The following is a 13,226-nucleotide window of genomic DNA, read 5'->3' as shown; positions in this document are numbered from 1 at the left end:
GATGCCCCCTCGGTGAGTTGGCCCTCGGCCAGATGTCAGTCGGCTAAATGTCTTTCGGCAACTAGACTGTGTGCCAATGTAATTGGTTCTTTTAGGACTTCATTATGGGTTAACAGAAAAAGTGATCAAATCTGCTGGGTCAAAAATATGCATACAGTAACACAAATTAGCAATTTTGGTGACTTAGAAAGTAGTGTCAGTGAAATGAGCTCCATAGAATGGCCTCTTGACTTCATGTGAGTGATTATGAGTGACTACAGCTTGTGATTTCTCTGAGGCCATTTAAATAGGGCTCATTGGATGAAAACACCGACAAACGCTACAATGGGAAAGTCAAAGGAGCTCAGCATGGATCTGAAAAAGCAAATTCTTGACTTGAACAAGTCAGGAAAGTCACTTGGAGCCATTTCAACGCAGCTACAGGTCCCAAGAGCAAGTACAAACAATTGTTTGTGAGTAATAAGTGCATGGCACTGTTTTGTCACTGCCATGATCAGGAAGAAAACGCAAGCCCTTGTTCCAAAACGGCACCTTAAGACTCGACAGTTTGCTGCTGATCACATGGACAAATAGAAGACTTTCTGGAGGAATTGTCTGTGGTCAGACGAAACAAAAATCGAGCCGTTTGGCCACAATGCCCAGCAATATGTTTGGAGGAGAAAAGGTGGGGGCTTAAAGCTTTGATAACTTGGCCTCGACTCACTGAAGATCACAAGTCATAAAAAAAAAAAACTTCATGTTCATCTTTTCTCTATTTTGAAACAAATGAACATTGTCCTGCGTTATAGCGCTACATAGTCATCTTGCAGTTTCGTGCATCTCAAGTCTAATTTGTGCATAAATAAGCCGCACCCTTGATTCAGTCATACAATGTGTTGATGGTACATCACTTTTCCGTTCTGAGATGTCAGGCTAAAGTTTCCTTGAAGCCATCCACAAGACTTTTTCCATGGCCTCATCAAACTCCTCCCATGTCTGGGTTTTTGCTTCGGAAACCACCTACGCCGCGTAGTGCTTAACCAGCCAGTACTCGTCAGCTGCCTTAGGAGTCCCGCGGGCCAAAAATTCTATTAGAACTTCACCGGCCTGACTGCATCCCTTACTGCTGGTGTCAACCAGCAGGTTCTGGGGTCACCCCCACAACAGACACCGACCACCTTGCGGCTGAAGCGCCAGCCAGTCATTTCAATAATACCAGAGGAGAACATTTGTACAACTCAAAGTTCCCCGTCTCTCCTGGGACATTAGAGAGGTGTGTCGGATTGGAGGGGGTATTTAAACGCCAGCTGAGGGACTCTGCCAGGCATTTCCAGTAGACCAACTCCAGGTCGAAACGGAGTCTTCCCCTACCATCGGAGCCCCACCTGATCGGTTAAACATGGTGTCCATTGACGTCAATCCATGGCGGGTGCAGAAGTCCAACAATAGAACACCACTCGGTTTCTGATCGGGGAGACGTTCCTCCCGGTCAAACCCCTCCAGGTCCCACTGTCATTGCCCACCCATTTAAGTCCCCAGGAGAGGCACTTTCCAGCATCTCTTCCAAAGACTCCAAAAAGGGCAGGTAGTCTGAGCTGCTGTTTGATGCGTACGCACAAACAACAATCAACCCAAATAAAGTCTCCCGGTCATGTAATTTACCTATACTCATGAACGTAATAAAAACACCTATAAGATTACAAAAACCTAAAACAAGAGTGGCCAAGTCCGGTCCTCGAGAGCCCCTAGCCAACTTATTGTATTTTATTTAAATGCCCATATGAGGGGGAAATTTACATAATTCTTTTTGTGAGGCTAGTCTGTTCACAAAGGGTGATGATGTCTTCAGTTGTATATTATTGTTGTTTAATTTTTTTCATATTTCATAGCAGTTTTGAATGAAAATGTGTAAAAAATAAAAAAATCTTGTCAACATTTCTGCAGGGTCTATTATTCATTACTTTTAATAGTGTTAGGAGGGAATTGTTTAATCTCTCACTACACAACAGAACAAAAACTTTTTTTAAATTATATTTTCTATTGTCATTTTTTATCTGAGTGAACAAAGTTACTTTCTTAATTTAAGAACGAGTAGGGTAATGTATTAATTAACATAAGTTTAAAATATCTAAGATAAAAGATGTGATAATTATTGTGACAATTATCAAGTGATTTTCTTATGTTTTATTTTTGATACCAACTGTTGTCATATCTAACGGGCCTACCATACTGTTTGAGAAGAACAGTTCAACTCTTGAAATATTGTACACAGAATCTAAAAATCCTGATTTTTTTTTATTTCAAATTTGAACAAGAGCTATGATGCTGAAGAGCTAAAATTTAAAATTTCATAGAGCTAACTCGAGCTAACGATAATTGCATTCAAAAGGATTTTCTGTAAACACTGTATAACAACAATGGATGGCATTTACCTTGTCCTCCAGAGCAGACATCCTCTCTTTGAGATGAAGCTGGAGTCTCTCGTTAGACTCAGACAATAGCTTGTCTACTGTGTCAGACAGACGCTTGTTATGCTCTTCATTCATCTTTTCTCTTTGTCTAGCCTGAAACAGAAATAGTGGCCTGACATATGAGAAATTTGAGATAAGAGCAAAATTTGGAGCAAATATTTAACTTGAGATACGAGACAAATTTTGATATACGAGAAGATAGCGGACGCGAGAGGCTAAGAACATCATGGGCACTGTCTCTGTCCCCGAAACTCCCACAGGTAATGTATCTCTGGTCGCAACTCCCTCTTGTAATGTCTCTGCGAGCACTAGGTGGAGGGTTGCATTTTTGCAGTGTTTTTTCCCCGTTAGTCATTGCGAATAGCGAGGCGATTGTTAATACAAGAGTTATATATATACTACTCGTTGGCAAGTGGTTGTGCGTTATCCTGTTGTGGGGACATAATTTTCGGAATATTTTGAAGGAAATACAAAAGCAAACTACTATCGGTAGGTTACATCTGAAACTCAGGGTGGAGGCGGGACAAAGAGAGCCAAACCGGCCGGGAGAAGAAAGGTTTTAAGAAGTAAAATAAAATTAGTATTACTGTATTTTCACGACTGTAAGGCGCAATGAAAAATCTTAAATTTTCTCCAAAATAGACAGGCACCTTATAATTCAGAGCGCCTTATATATGGACCAATATTAAAATTGTTATCACAATAAAATGAAATAAATCAGTCAAAGGGTCCACCGTCCTTCCTCTACAGGTCTCGCAACCACGGTAAGCAGCCTGCGACTTCATCAGCTCTCAAACTACGGCAAGCAGCCCCTGACTCTATTTCCGGTGCGCGGTTAATGCTGAGATATTTAAACAATGTTTTATTTCAGTTGAGCCCAATCGCCGTCATTCCCAGTGTAAGTCTCCACTGTGGTCGGAACTTTCAGGAAGGCAAAAATTACTGACTTGATTAATGATGAGTTTGGTGTGACGGAGACGTGTGACAGTGTTGTATGCCGCATTCGCTCACCTAATCAACACAAGTTATTATGCTATTGCTGTATCATGAAAATACTAATACTTTAACCGTTATTCATGTTGGGAGTGAATAGAGTAGTCAGAAAGCTGATTTGTAATCTTTAATAAAGTTTGGTTGACCTATCTGACTGTTTTGTTGATATTCCCTTTAGCACAGCACCAACTAGTGGATGCATAACGTAATCCCAACCTCTACTGTAGACCCGTAAAATGTGGTGCGCCTTATATATGGAAAAAAACTCAAATGTGTCATTCATTGAAGGTGCGCCTTACAATGCAGTGCTCCTTATAGTTGTGAAAATACGGTAAGTTTAGTGTCAGGTTAGATGAAACATATTTTTGAGTGTCTGCATCGTAATCCAAGTTCATTTAAATTGTTTTAGGTTATGTTACGAGCGTTGCAGTGCAAAAAGTCTTCCCCCCTGCCCCTGTCCTCTCTGTCCCTCTCTCTACCCTCCGCTAAATCCGTCTAATTTTAGTTCTATTAAACACATTTTTGTATACTATTAAACCACTAGTTATTTGATACTTTGTTAATCGATAGCAAATTAGAACAACGTAAAAAAATTCCAATCCAATATCCTGTTTTTGTTTTTTTCACAGGGTTGGACCGAATTAATTAGTTTTTAGTTCATTTCAACAGGAAACGTTCGTTTGAGTTGCAATAAAAATCGACATATGAGCTAAGTCCCGTAACGAATTAAGCTCGTATCACGAGTTACCACTGTATTACCATTTTAGATATTAGTCAAATAACTAAAGACTTCCAGATGCTCCCATTTTTACCCTTAGGAGCTCCTGGTTCTTCTCCTCCAACTGGGCCTCAAGCTGGCGCAACCTCTCCTCCACATTGCCATGGCGTTCTTCTGCCTGCGTAAGAGTAAGAGAACAGCAACAAGAAAAAGAAAATTTAGTGGCCGAGTATATTAAGTTCTCTAAAAAAGAACAACATTCTATGTCTACACAAAAGACTTTGGTATCTCTTATTGTGGTCTACGATTCTTGAGGAAGTTGTAGGAGGAAGAAACCATCTAATTCCTTTAACAAGCTCACGTGACGTCACCTTTGAAAAATTCTCTAAGTATTTTTTTTTTTTAAAGGGATTGAAATTGTTAGCACTATATATATATATTTTTTTTAAAACGATTATTTTTAGTTTCTTGAAAAGAAAAAATAAGAATTAAAAATACTTGCCGCATTTACTAGCATGTAAGCCGCTTTTGTCAGAGAAAATAAAATGACTGAATCAAGGGTATGGCTTATATGCGCATAAAAACAAAACATGTACAAAACTCCAAGTTGATGACACCATGACACAATGGCGTCATGACGTAATGGTGCAAGACATTTAGGCCGATACGGTCATTTATATAAAAATGGAGAAAGGATAAACAGATAAAACGCCCCAGAAATATTTTGACATCTATGAATGATATTCAAGAAAATAAACGACTTGTCTTGCATAAAACGTGAAAAAACTCACATTCCTGTCACTACTCGCTCGAGGCACGGCCATCTTACCCAAGTCATGGCACGGCCATCTTACCTAGGGTGGTGCCATTTAAACCTAGTTAAACGTGCTCTGACTCGCCAGATGCAAGTAGCCTTGATTTGGAAATAAAACAAAATTTCAATGTTTTTTTTTCGTTTTACTTGTTCGAAAGTTACAACTATTGGAATAATATGAACCATCGAAAGAGATATTTTGACATTAGAAGCAATATAGCTTCCACAACATCTTAAACTTCTGGTGAGAAAATTGTAATTTATGTAATTAGAAAGCATCAGATTCTCATCAAGATACTTTTTTTTCAAACTGAATAATTTGATATTTTGCATTTCGTAAGACAAGCATATTAACTTCCTTATGATATTGACCCTGATAATGCAATTTCTGGTCTACATTATCTGAAAGATTAATGAATGAACTAGAGCACTTGAAAATGGTTACATTTCAATTTACCAACAGAACAACACAGCAAAAAAACTCATAACCTAAATCAACAGTCAACCAAAAATAAGAATAGTCAATACCTTTGTGAGGGCTGCTACTCTTTGTGCTAGTTCAGCCTCCACTTCTGGCAGAGTCTCTGCTTTACGGATAGTCTGTTGGAGCTTCTGCTCTGCTAGCTCGAATTTGTCCTGGAGCAGCCGGTTTCTGTCTTCAGTCTAGGTAAAAGGAAAAGATACACAGCATTATTTTAGGGTTTATACATCTTTTTAATGGCCAAATTGTAGCATTTTAAGATCACTTTTGCAGTTTTTCCCTGTAAATATTATACATTATTATTATAAATTTATTTATTTACTGCACTGATTGAGAGTAAGCATGTTCACACGTTTTTGCCCACCAAGCTACTTTTCAGTCAAATCAAAATGCTATACTGACAATCCAGGTGGAATCTATAAATTCAAAAATCGGGCCTGGTCATGACACAATTCACTATTGAAGCTAACCATAGTTGAAGAGCACATTAAAAATTGGACGTAAAATGTGGAAATGGCGTCCAATCCGTATAAGAAATGGCAGTTTTTGGGAGTGTCCAAAATCGAGGGTTTTATCGGTTTTCAGCAAGACGACACGAATGACTTGGAAAATGATGCAGGTGCAAAGCTGTCCTCGTTATGGTGCTTTTACAAAACAGAATGGTTTAGATCTGAATGTTTCGCAAATACAGTGGTACCTCGAGATACGAGCTTAATGCGTTCCGAGACTAAGCTCGTATGTCGATTCTCTCATAACGAACGTTTCCTATCGTTCGGGGGGAAGAGCGTTTACCAATCGCCTTGCCATTCGTCATTCTGAAAAAATGTAACGCTCTGTCCATAGCTTGCAGAGACCTTATACGAGGGAGTTGCGACCAGAGAGACATTACACAAAGGAGTTGCGGGGAGAGACAGTGCCCATGATGCTCTTATGATCAGCAACTCGGGTCCGCTGTCTGCTCGTATGTCAAAATAAATATCTGCTCAAAATGTCACTCATATCTCAAATTGCTCGTATGTTGAGGTACCACTGTACCGAAAAAATTAACCAAACTTGCACTTTTCCAACTTGCATTGTAAAAAAAAATGTTTTGGTTGCCATGGGGCATTTTGTGAAATGCCAAATTTTAATTTATGTTGTTTAAGTTGTTCTTCACGGATTTGAAGCAAATCCTTCATTTATTTGAAGAAAAGTTACATTTTTAGACTGTGTCCGGATTCTACTCATTATCCATTGAAACAATTTTATGTGAAGTGGCAGCTTCTTAACTTTTTTTGTGTTCACTTGCGGTGCGCTTATGTGATATTGTATTGTAATTTTTTTTTTAAAAAATTTGTAAAATAAAAATTATTGTGTGTCACTTGGTAACTTCAGTACTGTGCGTGTAAAATAAATGGCACTTAACACTAAGAATATAATGTCAAAAATGCAACACCTTGGTACAAATATTGATTTTCTGAAAAACATGAGTCCAAAATGAAAATCAGCCGTGATGCATCCCCAAGGGCGTAAATTTGCCAACTTTTGCTGATAAACGCATTCAAATCGGACTTGCGATCTTGTTTCCATTTTACCCAGACCTTCCGAATATATGTATGCATACACACGTGCACGCACATTCTCAGAAATAGCCATTTCAATAGATATGCCGTTTCTTTGCCGGCACGCTGCTTATTGCGATCAACCCAGCGGACGTTCACCCTAAAAATAGCCACACCGTGCATACCAATCATTACGCCAAATCCATTCAAAATATGCCAGAGGAGTGGGCAATGTGACGTACGTGTGCCTGCAGCGATTTTAACCCTCAAAAACACTTTTAATACTTAAAGAAACAGTGTATTGGACCTATACAAGGAAATGCCTGACGTGAATGAAAACACAATGCAGGTATGAAACGTTGGAAAATGGACTGAAGCCATGAATCGAACACAATTTAACAGTTTTGCTAAAAGATTGCTAACGGATTTTTAACCGATGGACAACATTGTAGTTCGGCAGGCAGCGTCGCACAAGTTACGTTTTGGAATTAATTGTCAATGCCGATATAACAGCGAGGAGAATCAAAGGCTTGGGAGTGATGCATGTCGCGGGTTACAATGGATTGAGGATGACTGGGCTCAAGTGTTGGCCAGCACTGTTCGAGCTTTCGCCAAATCTGGATTCAAGTTTTGGAATACACAACTCTAACTGACAGTGGCACCTTGCATGTTAAACGCCGAACTCTTTATATCAGAGTGTACCTTTACCTCAATAAAGCATTATCAAACTTAGTATTGCTCGAGCGATCTTCCAAAAATGCCTAGCATAACATACGCTAGCAGCTAGCATAACATACGCTAGCGGCTAGCATAACATACACTAGCAGAAAGCATAACACACGCTAGCGGCTCGCATAACATACGCTAGTCTTGTGTCATGCTAGCGTCTTATTGGACAAAGCGTCCAATGTATTGACAAAAAACTGAATAGATACCAGCAAATGAGACTGCGCCCAATCACGGTGTGTTTTCTAGGTGTGAAAATACGGTATACATAATAGGTTTTGCCATTGATCGGACACATTATGCAAAAATTTGCCCGGGTTTCAGTATTCCTGCTAAGTTATGTAAACCATGTACAAAACTGTACTGTACATAACTGTAATTGGCCAACTTACTTGTCTCAACAGGGCTTCCTTATTAGCTACTTCATTCTCCAGTTTGTCATTCTGGTCATGGACAGATGTAGCTTCCCGCTGAGCTGCCAGGTACCGCTTCTCCAGAGTGGTGATCCTCTCCTCCATATCCTCTTTCTGAGCCATAGACTATAAAAGAACAAATACAGGCCTCAATTCCAGCATTCTAGTCATACCTTACAAAATTAATTGGTTCCAAAACTTGTTTCAGAGCAAGATTTTAAATATAAATTCTATAATTGGTTCTAAGACAATTTTAGAGTGTCCAATGACCCTACAATGCATCTTTTTGGGATGTGGGAGGAAAACGGAGTACTAGGAGAAAACCCACGCAGGCCCAGGGAGAATATGCAAATTCAACATTGGTGGACCGACCTGGATTTGAACCCAAGACCGCAGAGCTGTGAGGCAGACGTGCGAACCACTCATCCGCCGGGCCGCCCATTCATAGATCTTAATCAATAGATTTTATTATTACTAAAAAATGTATGTGTAGTAAACGTGCACCTGCTTATGGCAGGCATGATACTGGTGTACCCATAGCGAGCAATGATGATGTTGCTCACACTGGTACTTAGTGTGCTCAGGAAGGTTGTCTTTCTGCCTAGACAAACAAAAAATTACAGGCAACATTGCTTGCAATATCAGTGAACTGCACGCCACTTTTTTATCTTTAGTTTTTCTTCAAGGATTACCATGGCCCGCCCGCTTAGTCATTTCATTCACACCATCCTGGAAAGGGTTGCTGGAGGCTAACCCAAATGTCTTTGGTTGCCAGTGAGTGGTAGGGCACACAGAGAGATAACCTCTCACGCTGCCACCGAGTGGGAATCGAACCTAGACTGTCCGCATCAAAGTCAAGCGGAAGAACCACTGCACCATCGGGTGGCGCCTTCATTCATTCACACCAATTATCTATAATAATCCTTATAAAGGGTTATTTATGGATGTGTTTGAGTGTATGTTAAGATTCTCTCGCTAAGGTTGTCCAAACCGTGCAACGCAGAGAGTTGATTTTGTTTATGGTGGCCAGAAACGGCTGAGACGTGATTGAATTTCTTCCCTTTTTTTAAGTGTGTAAACTTAACTTTTATTTGTTAAAGATGAAAGCAGAGTTGATGTATGAATTTTTGTTTTTAAATAGTGTGCCCTAAACACACCATGTGGCTGATTAGTCGTAACGTAGGACGCCTTTCCACGTCATTTACAAACATCCTTTTCTGAAGAATTTCCGCATTTCCAGGTGCTCCCTGAAACACTTTTTCCCCTGTCGTTACGGGACGAATCGGCGAGACACGATGCTGCTGGCTATGCTGACCCAATTTAGTTGTTAGGTAGACACCTTTCCACATCATGACGCAAGCGAATGCCGATATGGTCATTTATTTCAAAATAGAGAAAAGATAAACAGATAAAATGCTCAACATAATTTATTTTTATTCCTTAATGGCGGCCCGGCGGCTTAAGTGGTTAGCCCGATGTATACGGCCACAATCCATTCACAAATAGTAGCTAGTTTTAGCTAGCGTAACTTTTCCAACAGTGCTTTCCATGCTTCGTCATGCTGTGTTGATGTCGATGTACACAGGCCACAATCCATTCATAAATAGAAGCTAGCTGGTAGCTAGCGTAACTTTTCCATCAGTGCTTTCCATGTTTCGTCAAGCTTATTGATGCAGATGTATACAGTCCACAGTCCATTGGGTGTATTGACAAAATATCTACTACATATCCCAGCAGTCACTGCGCAGTAATTTGTCTACGGAAAAATAGTAGTCGGTGTACCCTATCAACTGATTTATTTCATTTTGTCGTGATAACAATTTTAGAATTGGTCCATATATAAAGTGCACTGGATTACAAAGCACCCGGTCTAATTTGGAGAAAATTGAAGACTTTCATGTGCACCTTATAGTCGTGAAAATACGGTTATCTCAATAAGGAAAAGTTGCATGGAGAAAGTTTTCCTTTGATCTTAATGAGTGCTATGAATCCGACAGAAAAAATGTAGAATTTTAATACATCATGGATGGTGGGTTTGAGACCAAACAATTAAAAACATGGAACGCAAATGTACTATAGATATTGTAACACAAAATTAAAGAAGCTTTGCTCTTACTTCTCTAATGTCTCTCTGTAATCTTGTATTCATGTCTTCAGACTTGATGAGGTCTTTTCTGGCTGTATCAAGGTCTTCCTCGAGCTCACTGATTCTGGATGCCATTGCAGACATGCGGTCTTTCATTTGACCTAGATCAGCAGTCTGACGTTCCACCACCTCCTGGAGTTCCCCAACTTTGCCGAAACCATGACCCGATTCATCCTCTTGACTGATTGAGCCATCTGATGACCGCTGTGGACAAAGAATACTGTAAATGGACTGCAGTGTGAAACACTCTCCGCCTTCTACATCTTCATAGAAAGACAAGATTGTATGATATTAAAAAAATAAAAATATTCTGTGGTAATCTGGTTTCGTCCCATATACCAAAGACATGCACAGTAAACTGGTTGGACACTGTAAATTGCATACCGTATTTATTTGAGTACAGTAATACCTCGACAAAAAAGCAATTTGAGATACGAGTAAAATGTCGAGCAAATACATACCTTGAGATGCAAGACAAATTTTGATATACGAGCATACAGCCAGGTGTGGCCAATGCGCGAGAATGCTTTTGAGAACATCTTTCCCATCGCAAATGCCTCTTGTAATGTCTCTATGAGCACTGGGCGGAGCGTTGAACTGTTGAAGTGTTTTTTTTCCCTGTTAGTCAGTACAAATGATGAAGGTTGCTCCCCAATACGAGAGGAGTAATACTTCCCGGGCAGGTTGGCAAGTGGCCATACATTATCCTATTGTGGGGAAGTGTGTGTGCATCACTTTATGAGTATTTTGAAGGGAAGACAAATGAAAACAACTCTTGAGGTTGCAGCTGAAAGTCAGGATGGAGGCGGGGAAAAAAGAGCCAACCCGGCAGAGCATATCATAACCACTAGTTATTTGTTACTCTGTTAATAGATGGCGAATGAGAACAAATTTGAAAAAAATCCATATCAATATTCTGTTTTTTTGGTGTGTTTTTTTGGAGGGTTGGAGCGAATTCATTTGTTTTTAGTTCATTTCAATGGGAAACTATTTGTTGACATGACGTTAAATATCTCCTTCAGGACATTGCGAATTTTGAAGGCTCTGGGTTTTCCGAGTGGAAACTAACATTGGCTTAATCTTACAATTTCCACTGGCTTTACTACAGAGAGCAAGGGTAAGTCAGCCCTTCATAAGCTTGTGTCTCGGCATTTTCTTCTCCTCGGCTGGGAGTAATGTGCGACAGGGCATCTTCTTCCAGAAGAGTTCAGTCTCGTCGCAATTAAAAACTTGCTGTGGAACGTATATATGCTTCACAATTTTTTCGAATATTTTTCTAAATCCTTCTGCTGCCTCGTTGACTCAGCCGCACTCATTGCCTCGCCATGCCACACAATTGAGTGGATTCCAGTCCTTTTCTTAAATTTTTCAAACTAGCCACACGATGCTTTAAATTCAGGGTATGCGTGTTGTTACGAAGAACCCCCACTCCCACCCTCAATCACCAGGCCGTGAAATATGTCTGCTGCTCTTGCACAAATGGCAGATTCTGTCAATGTATCTCCGTCTCAACGTTAAATCTCCTTTTTGAAATCAGAGTGGCTATGGGAAGGATTCATAGCTTTTAATGCTTCCTTTAATTTGAAAATATTAATTTTTTTATCGCCCAGGTTTACCCATAGAGCTATTAGGCTAAAAAATGTCGGCTCCAGTTGTATAAAATACTCAAAATTTAAAAAGGGGGCATTTTTACTTCCGTAGACATTGGTCACAGGAGACGCGCTATTTTCCACCAAGCTGGACTGGAAAGGAGTAAATAAAACAGTCTTTTTAACTCAAAATGTAGAATTTTATGATCTTTTTTTTTTCAGGAGTTCAAATAAATATTGTTGTTAACTCAGTGCATTGAAGAATGTAAGGAATTGTGACATTACTCCTTGCTTAATCAAAATCCAACTAACTCAGAAACGGTCACTAAGCCTTACACAGTGATAGGAGATCAGGAAGCATGAAAAACTTGTGATCTTGACAAACTCAATTTTAGATCTGCTTCAAAAAATCTAAATGAAAAAAAGTTCAGCCTATATTTCTGTGCTCTCCGAGCTTGTGCTTATGTTTTAAGCACTTATCTTCAAACATATTTCTTATATTTAGAAGCAAATCCTTTAAATTTACACAAAAGATAGATTACATTAGAACATTATTTCATCCCGTTTTCGGAAAATGTCTTGGTGGCAGTAGCAAGACAGACAAAACACACAAGACATTGTAGACCTAGGTGAGACACTAGTCAACGCTGTCTTCCACACACACTTTCAACAATGTGCTGATGAATAACCTCACCTTTCCATTAGTGCTAGGTGTATTTTCTGAGTTGTGGTTAACCTCAGTAGTTCCATCTGCCATTCCTCTCTTCTGGAAGCTCTGCTCCCTAAAGTAAGCCAACTATAGAGACAGAGTTTATGAACACCAAAGTAAATAATTAGATTGACAGCAGTTTACAAATAGAGTTCATTTCTAGTTATCATAACTAATGTTATGTTTTTTCCCAGTGAGTGGGAAACAACATAAATACCCAAGGCATCATTCAGTGTGTGTGCACGTCTCAGGAACGAAAGATGACTGCAGCATTAAGTGCTTCATTATGGAGCAGAGATAAAATCTAGGGCATTTCAACATCCTCCAGGGCTTTTGTCAATCATAATCCCATTCAACAGGGAGAATCAAGACTTGTCCATCCATGAAATGAATTTGGACACAATAAAAAGTAGGAGCCCGTATTACTAAAATGTTGAATGAAAAAACAAGAATGAAAAAACAATGTATTAATAAATAGTAAAAAAAAAGTATACATGATTTTTTTTAAATAAAACAAAAAGCTGTATTAAAAAAACAATATTGGTGAAATATATGTACAGTGGGGCAAATAAGTATTTAGTCAACCACCCATTGTGCGAGTTATCCTACTTGAAAAAAAATAGTGGCCTGTAATTGTCAACATAGG

General features: G+C 39.4%; 1 protein-coding gene across 11 annotated transcripts in view; it reads right to left on the bottom strand.

Annotated features, from left to right (window-relative positions):
* The window catches only part of LOC144194743 (liprin-alpha-1-like), a 57,014-nt gene that overhangs the window by 30,539 nt on the left and 13,249 nt on the right, over positions 1 to 13,226 (bottom strand). For all 11 annotated transcript variants that reach the window (XM_077714003.1, XM_077714002.1, XM_077714001.1 and 8 more), the window contains exons 6-11: positions 12,566 to 12,667; positions 10,253 to 10,486; positions 8,116 to 8,262; positions 5,504 to 5,638; positions 4,256 to 4,339; positions 2,412 to 2,543 (exon numbers count right to left, since the gene is read on the bottom strand). In XM_077714003.1, coding sequence (XP_077570129.1) covers positions 2,412 to 2,543; positions 4,256 to 4,339; positions 5,504 to 5,638; positions 8,116 to 8,262; positions 10,253 to 10,486; positions 12,566 to 12,667 — 834 coding nt within the window. The remainder of the gene's footprint in view (positions 1 to 2,411; positions 2,544 to 4,255; positions 4,340 to 5,503; positions 5,639 to 8,115; positions 8,263 to 10,252; positions 10,487 to 12,565; positions 12,668 to 13,226) is intronic.

This window comes from Stigmatopora nigra, chromosome 3, assembly GCF_051989575.1.
Source record: "Stigmatopora nigra isolate UIUO_SnigA chromosome 3, RoL_Snig_1.1, whole genome shotgun sequence".
Lineage (NCBI taxonomy): Eukaryota > Metazoa > Chordata > Actinopteri > Syngnathiformes > Syngnathidae > Stigmatopora > Stigmatopora nigra.
The sequence above is the reverse complement of the archived record's forward strand: the minus strand, read 5'-3'. Positions and strand labels throughout refer to the sequence as shown.